Source organism: Musca autumnalis, unplaced genomic scaffold (genome assembly GCF_047663935.1).
Source record: "Musca autumnalis isolate F117 unplaced genomic scaffold, ASM4766393v1 scaffold_4, whole genome shotgun sequence".
NCBI lineage: Eukaryota > Metazoa > Arthropoda > Insecta > Diptera > Muscidae > Musca > Musca autumnalis.
The window spans coordinates 183,421,624-183,437,438 of NW_027411977.1; the positions used below are offsets into that span (position 1 = coordinate 183,421,624).

Here is a 15,815-nt window from a genome sequence, read left to right on the forward strand (position 1 = left end):
TGTGGTATCTTCGTCGTCTTCGCTGCTATTGGATACCAACAGATTTGAAAAATGTTCTTTCCATATCCTGAGTACACTATCTGTATCAGTTACCAAATTACCTTGCTGGTCTCTACAGGAGGATGTGCCTGTACCAAAGCCATCAGTTTGATGCTTGACTCTTTGGTAGAATTTTCGTACTTCATTCTGGCTCCTGTACATCTCGATTTTTTCACACTCCCGCTTTTCCTCTTTTTCTCTCTTTTTCCTGCGGAAAAGACGTTTCTCCTCTCTCCTTTTCTCCCTGTATCTCTCTCGTGCGCTACGCGTTGCTACGGATTGTGAAGTAGCCTTATATGCCGCATTTTTCTCTTCGGTGGCAGCACGACACTCCTCATCATATAACGACAGCAGAATAGATAAATTTGTTCTGAGAAAGTCAGAGTCTGTCAGACCCAAGATCAACATTGATGTGCTTCAAGCAAACTGTTACTCTCTAAGTAGTTTTTAGAACGTATTCAACAACATTGGATAAAACAGGAAGTAAAGATATTGGCCTATAATTATCTCCAGAAGATTCTTTCTGTTTTATTGCATTTATTTTTGCCGTCTTCCACTCCTTAGGAATCGTCGACGTCATCATAATGGTATTAATTAAATGAAGAAAATATGACGATATGTGAGAAAATACATTGTGAAAGAACTTAATTGGAAGAAGGAACATCGAATAAAGACCATACAAAAGAGAGATCAATATTTTTTTGCTATGATGACATAATGCTGTCAATATCAGTATTACCATCTAGCTGATTACTTATAAAATATGTATTAAGGTCATTCAGAAGTTGTCAACTCATTTGATGTGTGAGAGTGAGAACATATTAAACTATGTTTTATTTTTACCAGGATCTATTCCTAAAATGTTGAAGACAACTAAGAATCTTCCTTTACTTGATGCAATTTTAAAGATTCTCCAAGAATGCCCATACGATTTTGAGGAAACTAAAGCTTAGTTCCTTCAAGCTCCCATTTCCCATCAAATGTGAAACACAAATTGTTACAATAATTTTACCGGCTGGCTGAATTATTTATTTAGTTCTTTCCTTTTGGGGTTGGTTTTATGGTAGTTTTGGTTTGATATTTGTTGTATTTTTATGAACATTTAAATAAACAATTACAATTAAGATACAAACTAATATCAACAAAATGACTCTACAATGAACATCAAAGAGAAGTAACATTAGGGGATATAGAAGGCGTTAAAAATGTTTGGACAGTTAGTGTGAATATTTTATACAATTTTTTCTAAGCTGATGGTCTCTTTTAACAAGTAAAACAATAAACGCTTGTATTAAAGTAAGGAAATGTTAAAAGAAAAATGCTTTCAAATATGTGGAATGAATCGTTTTGATACAATTTAAATAAATGCCACTAACTGCTCATTTTGTTCTGATTAGATTTGTCGTAAAATTCGTACTAAAAATTTACTAATGCCCCTGACGTTTTACGAAGACTGGCGTTACTCGATAGATCACAGAACCCCGATGATGACTGCTTAAAGGCCGGTTAATATATTGACTGATGACTTTGTCTTGTGATCTGTGTATTTCAATTGTTCTATAGTTTGCTTTAGAGTAGAATAATTTATGTGTTCCGTTTGAGTTTCTGATGAGTTTTAACTTAATTAGAAGAGGTGAATTGAAATAGCTTATTAACTGCTCCTAAACTACTGCCGCACAGCTGCTGCTAATGCATGTGTTTATTGGGATTTGCCTTCAAGTTTGGCCTTGAGGGAAGCTGGCATCTCTGGTGGAGGGGGACGGGGCAAAGCCAAAGCAACCTTGACACCATCATAGATGAACCATTGCAAGGCAGTCAATGTACCGATCATAATGATACGTGGAGTCAAACCGTTCCACATACCCATGAAGCCCAAGGATTTGGCGACTTGGAGAGCGGTGGAGCCCTTAGCTTGATTCAATTTGGAAACGACAACATCAGCTGGGTGAGATACAATGGCACAGAAGACACCAGCAATATAACCGGCAGCGAATGTAACAACCAATTGTTCGCCCTTGGAGCATTCAGCACGTGGCTTGGGTACAACGTGTCTGAAAGTAGAAGGAAATTGGAATTAGTTACATAGGTGGTAAGAAAAAGACGCAATTTTTAACTTACTTGTACAACAACTCAACGGTCTTTTCGAAGCAAGCGAACTTCATCATGGTGTATGGGATTTGTCTCATCCACAATGGAACCAAACCCTTGTAGAAACCGGCAATACCTTCTTCCTTCATGATTCTGGGCATGGCAGCGCGCATAGTAGAGGCAAAGCCAGGAGAGGTTTGAATCTTAACCTTGGCAGCTTCGAATGGAGACAAAGCAATATCAGCAAAGAATTCAGCTGAGGCAGAGGCAGCCAAATACAACCAGGTACGGTACAAGTAGGCATTTTCTTCGCCCAAAAGGTTGGCATAGTATACTTTGAAGACTTCGTAGAAGCCGAATTTGCAGAGACCCTAAGTAAGAAAAACAAAAACGGAAAATGTTAGCTGTATTTATACAAGAAAATTGGTGTATGGGAAATATGTTTATGGTACTAAAGCAAACCAAAAGAATATATTTTTGGAATCGAAATATAAATAAAGAGTAATTTAAGAATTATTATTTTTTGGAATACATAACTGGATTTTGCGCAAAAAGCACTACTTGTTTTAATATTTCTTTTGTGGTACATAATTTTGAAATGAAAAAAGTTTTATAATGACATCTTAGTGAGCCAAGAAAAAAAATTATTTTCAATCAAACATGATTACTTTGGCCCCCTGAATAATCTTTTTATAACTGAACTTGGCAATAGTATGTTCGCCTAAAACTCTATTCCAAACTCGGTTATGAAAAAATTATTCCGACGTCATTAATGGCTAGCAAAACTACAATTATTTTATTATGAAGGCAATAAAATTGTTAAACAACTTACGCTGAGTGGTGAAAATTAATCTCAAATCACTGTAGAGAATTAAAGTTAAAAGACTACATATAGAAATGTCGCAATAGAAATGTCCTTTGTCATATCGAAAAATATTACAAAAATCATTATAAAATACTATGCTACCTATTTCTAGATCCATATTATTAGTACCTAAAATTTCGTGCGAACATTCTAATGTATAAAGGCCAAGTTGTTTTTATAACATGAAAAAACCCACATATATGGCATAATTAGATAATGTATTAAAAACAAGGTCGTATATTCTGTAAACAACAATAATGTGAAATATATAGAGTATGTTGGCTTTTTTCCAATTGCGTCCATCGATAATGTACCAAGTAACCGACCTATTATATAAATACTTATGTTTTGTTTACCAAATCGACGCAATAAATTCAAATTAATGCATTTCAAACATTGGTTTGAGAAGAAACATACTCATCTTATTTTCAATATGAAACGAAATTTAAAAAACTTGTCAAGATATAGAAATCGCGACTTTTTGCTCTCCCTTAATTCGCATGGATACATAGAAGATTTCAATCTCATATAATCTTGGAGTAGACACAATTCATTTCATACGTCAAGTGAAATATTTATAAATAAATTTTTCAGATAAGATAATATTTTGGAGTGTTATGGTTATAATGAATTTGTTATGTCATCATTGTCAAGCCATGGTCGGCAGTGTTGTTTATACAGACATGCCAAGATAAACAAAGGGTCTAAAAATGCCTTTCTGAAAGTCATTTCCAATAAATTCTTTTTAAAACAAGTAAGAAAGTTTCAGTCAGCTGTGCCGACAGAGATATATCCTCAGCTTCGGACCTAAAGAAAAGGGTAAAGGGTTTTTTTGAGTTTTTGGGTCAAATTCTCAGAAAAATCCCGAGAGAAATATTCATGATTTCCCTGAATATTACCATATGCAAAATTATGAACAATTTACTTAATTTGTGAGTTAACGTGCGTACCACTTTAGCGAATATTTTTGAACTTTGGTGGAGAAGGTACCGGAAGAAGTGGACCGATATGACCTATATTTGAACTTAAACTAAGTTGGGAGAAAATATTACGATACCCAAAATTAGAAACTAATCGGTTGATCCATTCAAGAGGCGGACGGACACGCCTAAATCAACTCTAAATGGTCTGAAACGGATTTCTTCCAAACATACTTGGTGTCTAAAACCCATTATTTCGATTAGGCACAATTTTGGTCGTATCAAAGTGTATATACCCTCTTTTAGCCTAAAGGCTGAGGGTATAAAAAGAGAATTGTTGTGTCTCATCCAGCTTTGAGGCTTTGGTTAGCAAATTTGTTCAACAATGTTTCGATTGAACTTTTTTTATAATAATTTAAATCAGGGTTAGAGAATCATTGGGTTGCGTGCCAGTGTCTTCTAGGGTAATAAAATTATAAAAAGATGCGTATGACAATTTATTCAGCCTTGTTGCAAAAAAATTGATCTGGAAAATACTTTGGCATATTTTAAACAAAGCTAATATTTTTTATATTCAATATTTTTCATTTTATCGACCTTATCTTTTTCGAAAATGTTCTGTGCTAATCAAATATTTAAATAAAATATTTTTATGTGGTACACTGATATTGTATTTGAAACCGGTCTGATAAACATTTTTTAACACCACAGACATAATTACTCGCATACATTTATTATAAATGGCAATATGGTCAATCAATCACACATTATTGTATTAATAATGGTGGATACATTTCACGTGATAATATATATCAACAAATTCTTAAAAAATGGTATAGTAACAGATAACATGGAACCGCAAGTGTTGATGGTGATGGCAACAAAGGAATGAAAAGATTGTACCTTCATTGTGAATAGATACAGAAATGTATCACATATTGATTTTCTTTTAAATTGTATTACAATTCCTCCTACCACATTACATAATATGTTTGTATAACATTACATTACTTATTTCTTTATCCTATTCCCATATGGATTTTTTATTATATAAAATTTCAAAAAAAGTAAAATTTCTTCCTTTTACTTTTTTTCCAACTTACCTGAGCAGAGTAACCGTACAAAGTGGGAGCCCAGCCCTTGGCCAAACCACGCATACCCTCTTCAGCTACGGTGACCTTGAATCCATGGAACAAATTCTTGTATTTAGCTTGATCGACTTGCAAGCGGCACTTAACCAAATCCAAGGGCACAACAAAGGTATGAGTAGTACCACAGGACAGAACACCACCAATACTGCACAAGGCGAAGTATTTCATGGAACCGAATTCGCAGGAATCACCATTGTCGGGAGTGGCAGCAGCTTGAATTTGACGGCCAACAACTGGGCCGGAACCCTGGGCTGGAGTGTCGCATTGCACCTTGGTGAAGGGGGTGCGCAGGGGTGAGTTTTTGGCAGCTTCCAAAAGTGAGGCGAACATCTTTGTTTTCTTTGACTCGATAAACCGTTAAGCAAACTGCAAACAAATTTAAAAAGAAATATGTATTAAAAATTATTATTTTTTAAAGTGACATCAGTTTAAATTAAAACACAATTCAAGTTCAATGCCACCCATTAAAAAATTTGAGTCATTTTTCGTCGTCCCGTAGACAGTGGCAAATTTTTGTTTTTGCACATGATATTTTTAGGTTACATAACGTGGAAAGAAAATTTTCTCCTCACACAAATCTCATATTTTTTGCACAACTCCATGATTGTGGAGAAAATTCAAATTTTAGACGCTACATTTGTATTTTGTTATTGTCTTATTATTGCACTTTATTTTTCCACCACATTACATAGTATTTATTAATTTATTATGCAATAAATTAAATATCTTTTTTGAATTTTTGCACTTACAAATTTCCAGCCAGCCACGACAAGGTTTGAGATACAAAGTTCCAGAGAACGAGTAATGAAGCCGAACGCAGTAGACTACGGAGCCGGAATATTAATTTTTAACGCCGTCATAGTTTTGCGTCGACATATGTTTTCGGACTTTCATTTCAGAATGAATGAATACTTCCCTTCCCGTTATCATTTCCATTTGATTAAAACGTCTTTTATGCTTGGTTTACATTGGGCTTCGTTTCGTGATTTCGCGCGTACAAAAATGAAATAATGTCATTTCGTGATTTCAACGAAATCAACATCGAAATCACAGTACTCATGATATACCAATCCGGTTTTTGCCTAAAAAACTACGAAAAGTTGCAACACTTTTCGCGTATCACAATAAACAAGGTAGATGACGAATTGCTGCAACAAAATTTTTAATATCAAAATTTGTAAACAAAGTAAAAAATAAATTATTTTGTTACAATGTTAAGTTTTCATAGTGTTCCTGTACTTTTTTCATGGTAAAATTAGCAAAAAAAAATACTTTCTTATACAAATTTGTGTAGCTTTTGGAACCGCTCTAGGCTTCCATTTATGAAAATAAATTCAATTGAATTGAAAAAAATATGTCCAAACAGTGCGTGATCTGAAAAGCCAATCAGATGCCAGCAAACAAGCTGCCAGTTTCTACACGGCCAAATTTGTATAGCAGAAAATGTTATTCTGCTCCATTTTAGTTTAAAGAGGAGGGCAAAGTTTAGTACGGCAATGCATTTCTAATACAAAACGGGGGAAAAGTAGTGCAAGTAGTGTTCTGGAACACAACTTTATGCATGTTCCAGAACCCGCAAGAATCTACAGTTTTTTACTACGATAACAATAGTTCTTTTTATGTTATCTAAAAAAATAGTAAAAAATTGTTGATTCTTGCAGTTCTGGAATCAATCAAAATTTCTAATAACGATGCTTCAACGATAACATATTTTCGCATATTTTTACTGATAAATTAAATTTGTGAAAACTTGTTTTGAAAATTCATATTTGATCAGCTGCACGTGTGCATCTATCTTTATTATTGTGATATGTTTGAAATCAACAAAAAAATAAGTGTAAACAACGGTTGGTTTGTTAAATCCCGTTATATATAAACGTACTGTTACGGAATTAGATTTAACTAATGTCCGAGTAGACGTTGTTTTATTCCCCGATACGATTTGTACCAAATAAAACAGGGTTCGTTTTAGATTTGCTTTATTACACTTATTCAGAACCGACTTTAATTACTAAGCACACAGCAAGTCTCTAGTTAGCACGCAGCAATTCTTTAACCGATCTGTAGTGGGATTCTGTAACTAATTTTTGCTGTTATCGATAATTGTCGGTAAAATTAAAATGCTTATAATTTCGATAATTAACGAAATTTTTCGGTAAGTTAACGATGAATAAAAAGTAGTCGCTAGCCTCTACCGACACAAACAGTGATGCCAACTTTTCTTTATGGTTTTAGTCACAATTTTGCGGTTTAATTTTACCGATTTTTGTCGGTAACAGGAAAAATGAGTTACAGAATCCCACTACTGTTCAGTTCAACGCTTAAAACACAACTACTCCGTCATTGCCATTTCCCCGGTATTTTATACCCCAAAGTCTCCCTGTTCTAGAGTCCTCCAGAACACATATGGCAACATCTGGAATCTGTGCAGCGAACACACAGACGCACATTCGCACTAAAGGGCTGTTTACACCATATATCAATGTCATATGAGCTGTCATTTCTTTCACCCATTCGACATTCTCTATGTTTGTCAAAATTGACGTCATCTATACAACTTTCAATTTGTGCGTTCATACAGTGTTATTTTCGTATGACATAACCTATAAATATAAAAACAGCTGTTTTTGTCATTGTTTACATTTATTGTTGAGTTGCAAATTTGCGCAAATTTTTATTTTGGTTGAAGGAAAATGAATATCTAGCATGTTTGTTGTGGTAGAATAGGTTTTTGGGGTTATAGAGGCATTTATGTTTTTGCCACAAAGCAATCATTTCCAAGACTGCTTCTTTCGACCAATCGGTCTGAAAATTACATTATAAACACCCTTTGTTTACTTTTCTAAATATTTAAATACAAATATTTTTCCATTTTCTTTTTTAAAAGATTTTGTTTTTCATTTTTTTTTTTTTGAGAATGCCAGAAAACATCTGATAAATTTATGTTTACATACAAGAATGCCCTATCAAATAGAGCGCTCTCTAAATGAAAAATTTACATATGAGTTGCCAAATCATTTTGATAGATGAAAATTTTCATAGTGGTCACACTATAGCTCTGTTCCAGAACTAAAAAGTTTTTACAAGTTTTACCACTTTTACACATTTTGCGTTCCCGTACACAAAATTTGTATGAAAATCGTTTACGACTTTTGCCACTTTTACGACTTTTACCACTTTATAAAGTACGGGAACAGGCCATATGTGTACAACATTCGCAGGTAAAAAATTTGACATCTCATACGACATTGATAGATGGTGTAAACAACCCTTAACCGAACAACCATACTCACATACATGGGGGATGATCAATGACGTAATTACAACAACAAATAAATGCAAGAAAAGAAGTAACAAACTAAACGATAATTACATGATTATGGCAAAACAAACAAAAGAACATTAACAAAAGGTAATGTAACGACTAGAATGATGAAGAGAGTTCTACATGGTAGTTGTTGTTGCTTAAATAAAATAACTGCGTAATAAAACGTTACGTTACAATTCAAATTTTTAAATTAACGGAAATTAAACTAAATTAACTTAAACCTATCAGTTACATTCGTAACAGTACTATTAGTCTATACACAGATAGCACGTTTTCATATAAACTGATTTAACATACCCACTGGGTTTCAAATGCCAATTATTTTGATTATACGTCAAATATTTCCTCATTAAGAAGGTTAATAGCCCGTTTAGACTATTCATTTTAAATCGACTCGATTTCTAAAATCAACTTTTAAATCCTGATGTCAGTCAGCTGATCTTTGCAAAAGAATTGCTTGAAAATTAAAAATGGAATGGACTGCAAAAAATAATCTGACAAATTGCTATTAAATATGTTGTTTACAATTTATATTAAATTAAAGCTACATCCATTTTATTTTTATTTCATATTTTTTCTATTACCCTGTGTTTACAAATGACAGGACAGTTGACTTCATGTATTGATTGTCAAAATCCCACAACTTGCTGTGTGACGTAGGCGTCCAGACAACTGCGAAAACAGTTGTAAAATTATGAATAAAAATCACCGATTTCTTTTTGTTTTCCGTTCACGTATTTTGTTTTGTACATATTCTTTTTTCACAAAAATGTCGAAAATTTGTCAACCCGGCTGTCTGTGAAAAACTGATGGACAGCTGAGAGACAAAGGACAAATGTATGAATGTGTTAGTAAATCAGAGTTGTATTTGAAGACAAACTGTCTGTTGTAATCGCCTAGTTAGTGTTTACAGTTATTTGAAAAATGTAAATAATTGAAAGCCACATAAATTGAAAGTGGTTTGTGAGGGTCGTTTTTCAATATTTAAATGGAATAAAAATTACTTTAATCATTAATAGGCAAAATGTCATTTATTCGTGCAACAGGAAAAAAATTTGTAGCAAACTTTTTTTTTTAATTTCATAGGATTTTCCAAAAAAAAAATGTCAAAGTGGTTTGTGCGTGACCTTTTTTAATAATTAAATGGAATGAACGTTATTTTTGGCATTAATAGGCAAAAGTTCATTCACTCTTGCTACAGGAAATCATTTTTGAGAAAAAAGGTCATAAAGTCATAACCCTAGTAAATAAACGACACATGAACATAGTTGCAAATATTGGTACAGACTGTAATAGTTGCATTTTTAGGAGCAAAAAGCAGTTTTGTATATCAAAATATTTCGATTTAACATTTGATTTAAAACAAATCCAAGTTTTGAGTTGATTTAATTTTGTATCGTAAATCAGGGTGGATTTGGGTGGATTTTGCACTTAAATCCAGATAATGCCCTTAATCATCGTACAAGGGTATAGTCTAAACGGGCTATGAGGCTAATAGCCCGTTTAGACTAGTCATTTTAAATCGACTCGATCTCTAAATCCAACTTTCAAATCCTAGTTGTTTAAGGGCTGTTTACACCATCTATCAATGTCATATGAGCTGCCATTTCTTTCACCCATTCGACATTCTCTATGTTTGTCAAAATTGATGTCATCCATACAACTTTCAATTTGTGCGTTCATACCTGCAAGTGTTATTTTCGTATGACATAACCTAAAAATATAAAAACAGCTGTTTTTGTCATTATTTACTGATCTGTTCCTTTACTTTTAAAAATGGTAACAGTGGCAAAAAATGGTAAAAGTGGGGAATTGCTCCCATATAAATTGCGTGCTTTTTAATGTAAAGGAACGCTTGGCAGATTAAAAATGGTAAGTCTTATGCCACACGGTGAAACTTGCACTAAAAACTTTTTCTTCAATTCTCTTTTGAACTTTCACAACCATCTACACGCAGAAACTATCATATGAAACGAACGATTTGTTTTTCTTATATTTTGCCTTACATTGTCATTCTTTGATGAATAATTTATTTAATGTTATCAAAATTGAATCTGACGCGGCAAAAATATAAATTAAAATGGATGTGGATGAAAAGTACACAATTATAAGAAGCATTGTGGATTTAATTGAAGAAGCTATTGAAAACAACATAAATGAGGACATAATATTAGGTAAAGTATTTTATTTATATAAATTTCAGTAACTAGTGGTGTCTGATCCTTGATTGTTAACAAACAATAGGATCAACAAGTGAAAAAACTTATTTCCAACTGAGAATGTAGCCTGATTAGGACAGAGGAGTTTCTGGCACTTGTTTGTAGTCGATTAGTGTATAGATCTTGGAATGCTGGTAGTGGGAGTGTGTACTGCATGATGGGCAGGTGTCTCCAATCCTTATCAAAAACGTAATTGAGGCAAAAACTGATCTGTTTGACTGGGTAGACGTTACTTTGTCGGTTGTGGAGTCGCAGAAATGAAAAATTTATTACCAGAAATACATCTAATAATTTGACAAACTACATCTAATCATAAATTTTAATTTTGTAAGGTTTGACAGATTTGTGCCAAAAAGCCACATACTTGCCCACCAACACAAGAAAATGTTGGACAAAAACTTGGAGGGAGGCCAGAGAAGAACGTGGATCCTTTTCGTTTTTAACAAAAGAACTTTTGTTAAACGACGAATGGTCGTATAGAAATTATTTAAGAATGTCCAAGGTGCAATTTACGTATATATTGAACCTGGTGGAACAGGATATTACTAGATGCGATACAGTGATGAGACAAGCGATTCGGCCGGCTGAAAAGTTGGCATTGACGTTGAGATTTTTGGCCACAGGTATGTATGTTCAATTTTAGAACATCTAGTTACTAAAATATTACATTATTACAGGGGAAAGTTTTCAAAGCTTAAACTACCAAACCAGGCTATCAAGGGCTTCAATTTCTAAATTTGTACCAATAGTATGTGAGGCAATCTGGAGAAAATTAAAATCATCGTATTTAAAGGTATTGTACAATTCCCTATAGATCATAGATGAACAAGATGAGCACTCTCCTTTAAGTTTTCATACGAATCACCATACAAATTCTCTCTTCTTGTTCACTATTGCTATAGATACATATACATGTATATATTACGATATATCTTTCTCCTAGTTTCCAAGCGACCATTTAGAGTGGGAGGCTATAGGTAGGGAGTTTTCCATTAAATGGCAATTTCCCAACTGCCTTGGCGCTATAGACGGCAAGCATATTACCTTTCGAGCACCACGCAGTGAAGGAGCTTACTATCACAATTATAAGGGAACCAACAGCATTGTTTTGATGGCATTGGTTGATGCCAACTGTCGTTTTATTTTTGTTGACGTTGGGAGCAACGGCAGAAATAATGATGCTGGAATCTTTCTTCGAAGCCGTTTAAGCACCATTCTTAAAGAAGCGAAGGAGATCCCGCCTGATGTTTTGGTCGGCAATGGTCGCCGTCTGCCGTACGTTGTTGTTGGAGACGATGCGTTCCCGCTTCAAACGCACTTGATGAAGCCCTACCCATATCATTCCAATTCAAAGGAGAAGCAAATTTATAACGCTCGTCTCTCCCGAGCAAGACACGTTGTCGAGCATGCGTTCGGTATGTTAGCTAACAGATTCAGAATACTTCTGTCACCGATACATCTAAGTGTGGAGAAAGTTGAATTGGTAACATTAGCTTGCCTCACTTTGCATAATTTCCTACTTCAACATGATGAAGCGTACAAATTGAATATAAATCAACCATTACCAGGCATTCCACAAAATGATAACAGTTCGAGCACTATGTACAACCCACGCAGAGGTGAAGCCGAGGCTATTAGACAAAGTTTTATGCAATACTTCAACAATGAAGGCAAATTAGACTGGATATGACTATGTTAATAGTACACGCTGTTATAAAAGTAATACATACATCGTATGATCCATAATATGAATTAAATTTCGAAATTTAAATGAAATATGTATTTGCTTTTTTCCACTATATTTTGTTTGTTATCCTAAAGAAAAAGAAACTAAATAAAAATTAACAAATCCTTTCAATAAAAATTAAAAAAAAAAAACAAGTAAAAAAGTATCATTCGGCTTTGCCGACAGAGATATACCCTCAGCCTGTATATATTGAAATAATTAAATACAATACTTCAGTCATTTGAAAAACATCTGACGATACGGAAGTCGGCCCGTATCTACATATCGTCACCTGAAATGCCCAAAGACGTAACCCTCCAAGGGTTACTTTGAGTGTTACGTCTTTGGGCATTTCAGGTGACCATATGTATAAACTGTATCAAACTACTATAGTTTGGTGTTAACGTATTTACTTACCACGACCGTCAGACATGGTTGTGGTAAAAGTTTGGTAGCAGTACTCTTCGATGATCGCAAGGATGTTGCTGAATTCATCATTGAAGATCCTCCTGTTGTGGGATACAAACATTTTATTTTATATAAGATAAGTATTTTATTTTTATTTACTAAAAAATAATAATTGTTAAAAATAATTCATTAAATAATAAAACTATTCAGTCTCATTCATTTAATAATAAAACTATTTCAGAATCAGTTGGTTCTGTTCCAGAACTTTTAATATACATATTCATATAATTATTTCAAGCGTCCACTTATTACAAGCAATGCTTGATAAGTTTATTTATGTTAGTATGTGTTATTCTTCTTTAGATTTGAGAATGCGTGGTCGATGGAATTTCAAATATTTTTGATTAACAAAATATCTTTGAACAACTTATGATAGTTTAAAAAGTAATGTTGGAAATTAAGTATGTAAATGGAATGTACATATAATGAAAATAAAAATTAAATTGACTTCTGATATACATATTATATTGCAATTCCACTTTAGTAACATTCATACAGTGGTATAGAGATCATGGATTTAATCATATCTTCTAAACAAAATAATATCACAAAAAATAAATGGGATTTAAAATATCCTATTCAGTTAAATAATCGTCTTGATTGTAAACTCTCTCTATCGAGACGTTCAATAACTCATTTGTAGATTGTGTAGTGGTGGTTGCGGCTTTCTTCTTTGTCAGATTCCTCATTAGGCACTGAACTTCCCAGGCAGCATCATTCTGCTGGTCGGGACTAATTTGTTCCATCTGGGTTGCAACTAAATTTCCCAACCATGCGAATTTTTGTTCTTTCTTCTCACGCAGAACTTTTTTTATACCATCCAGGTCATTACGGAAGCCATTTATTGGATTCTTAAAAGAGGATATACATACAAAATATGTGAACGGACAGAACGAATAATTAATAATTTAATTTTACATTAATAGTAATAATACTTCTTACCTTAGGTTTTTTTTTGGTGGCTCCTGGGTGTAATTGTGCTAATGATCCAAGTCAATCTTTATAATTTGTGGTATTGTGGTCTGAAAAATAAAAATAAAGTAAATAAATAAAATTAGAAGAATAAATGTGCGGTACGCGTACTTTTATAGTATAATAGTAATAAGAATAATTTTTACCTTTGGTTCTTGTTTGTGTATCTCCTGATTGTTGTTGAGATCCTCTTCATAGTCAGTCGTTATATTTTGTGACATTGTGCTCTAAAAAGTAAAATTAAGAACAATGTTAAAAATTAGAATCTGCACGCTTGATTTCAGTTCCATCAAAAAGTTTTTACTACGATAACAATTTTTCATTTATATCGAAAAAAATAGATAAAAAAGTAGATTCTTGCAGTTCAGCAGACCGAACTGACCATTGTTAACTACATGTGTACCTCTGTATTGGTAACGTTGTCCTTTGATGTTCTCATTTCAGTATAGTTTTTGAGGAAGCACATTTGTGAATAGCACCATAGCCTTGGGATGTAAATATCTCCTGCTCCGGCACCACTTTTCTTAGACATTGCAACAAGTCGTTCCTCGTGCATGAACTGCACCCGCAGATTTCGCCATTTGCGCTTAACTTCCTCTGCGTTCAGACAGCTATCCAAAGCCAATAGCTCATCCACTATTTGTGTCCAGGTGTGAGCCTTCTTAATACGGTCCACATATTCGGGGGACCGAACATTATACAAGCAAGGGTGTTGTTGAACACAAATAATTAGGCGCTCCACAGTATCTCGTGACCAATTAATTGCCATTTTATTCATTTTTTCACTGACTTTTGTCTTTTTTTGGCTTAAATTCGGGGCACTGAACATTCCAATACAATTTGTTTACTTTTAAACGCTTCGTTTATAAGAATAAAAAAACAAGCAAACAGCGCCGAAAAGATAATCAAAATAAATGAGAAAACCAATATACAGCCAACTTCGCTCTACGAATAGAAACAAAACAATTTCGAAACATTTGCAATGACGTACCCGACCCCTTGCTTTTCTATTCCCTCTTCTAAAAGATAGGAAAGTTTTTAGTGCAAGTTTCACCGTGTAGCATAAGACTAAGAAATGGTAACCTCAGGTACGTAAAGGAACAGAGCATACGTTTATTGTTGTGTTGCAATTTTGCGCAAATTTTAATTTTGGTTGAAGGAAACTGAATTGGTAGAATTGGTGTTTGGAGTTATAGAGGCATTCATGTTTTTGCCACCAAACAATCATTTCAAAGACTGCTTCTTTCGACCAATCGATCTGAAAATAACATTATAAGCGCCATTTATTTACTTTACTGAATATTTAAATACACATACCTTTCCATTTTCTTTTTTAAAAGATTTTGTTTTTCATTTTTTGTTTGAGAATGTCAGAAAACAGCTGATAAATTTATGTTTACATACGAGAATGCCGTATCAAATAGAGCGCTCCCTAAATGAAACATTTACATATGAGTTGCCAAATCATTTTGATAGATGAAAATGTTCATAGTGTTTACACTATGTGTACAACATTCGCAGGTAGAAAATTTGGCATCTCATACGACATTGATAGATGGTGTAAACAACCCTTTAGACTAGTCTAAAATGATATAAAATGCCAGTCAGCTGATCTTTGTTTACGTATACATACGCGAATTTGCAAAAGAATTGCTTGAAAATTAAAAATTGACAAATTGATATTAAATATGTTGTTTACAATTTATATTAAATTACATACATCCAATTTGTTTTTATTTAAATTTTTTCTATTTTTCCGCTCCTTTTTGTTTTTTTGTGTTTGTGTTTACGGATTTCAGATGAGCTTTTATTTGACGTATACGCAAAGGAATTTACAGTAGAAATCGAGTGGATTTCGTAAATGTAAACCAAGCATAACAAACCATGTGACGTACAAAAATACTCACCTTCCTACCACAAAAAATTTGCATCCGCGGATGCAGCTGAATCACTACAAGTGTACAGTACATTCGCCGTTGGAGTACATCTTTTCCTATGAATTCACTTACGAATTTTACAAGGGAGCGCGCAGGTAGGAT

At 33.6% G+C, this 15,815-nt stretch overlaps 2 protein-coding genes across 2 annotated transcripts; both read right to left on the reverse strand.

Moving 5' to 3' along the window:
- Window positions 1-1,036: 1,036 nt before the first annotated feature.
- Window positions 1,037-5,955, reverse strand: Mpcp2 (Mitochondrial phosphate carrier protein 2). The gene is made up of 4 exons (XM_073982503.1): window positions 5,813-5,955; window positions 5,016-5,429; window positions 2,158-2,498; window positions 1,037-2,090 (listed from the first exon to the last, which is right to left on the reverse strand). Exons 2-4 carry the CDS (start codon window positions 5,391-5,393, stop codon window positions 1,739-1,741), a joined length of 1,071 nt encoding a protein of 356 aa, XP_073838604.1. The 5' UTR covers window positions 5,394-5,429; window positions 5,813-5,955; the 3' UTR covers window positions 1,037-1,738.
- A 7,099-nt stretch (window positions 5,956-13,054) lies between these two features.
- Window positions 13,055-14,744, reverse strand: LOC141402421 (uncharacterized). Its single transcript, XM_073983644.1, has 4 exons — window positions 14,180-14,744; window positions 13,923-14,003; window positions 13,747-13,826; window positions 13,055-13,655 (listed from the first exon to the last, which is right to left on the reverse strand). Exons 1-3 carry the CDS (start codon window positions 14,603-14,605, stop codon window positions 13,785-13,787), a joined length of 549 nt encoding a protein of 182 aa, XP_073839745.1. The 5' UTR covers window positions 14,606-14,744; the 3' UTR covers window positions 13,055-13,655; window positions 13,747-13,784.
- Window positions 14,745-15,815: the final 1,071 nt, after the last annotated feature.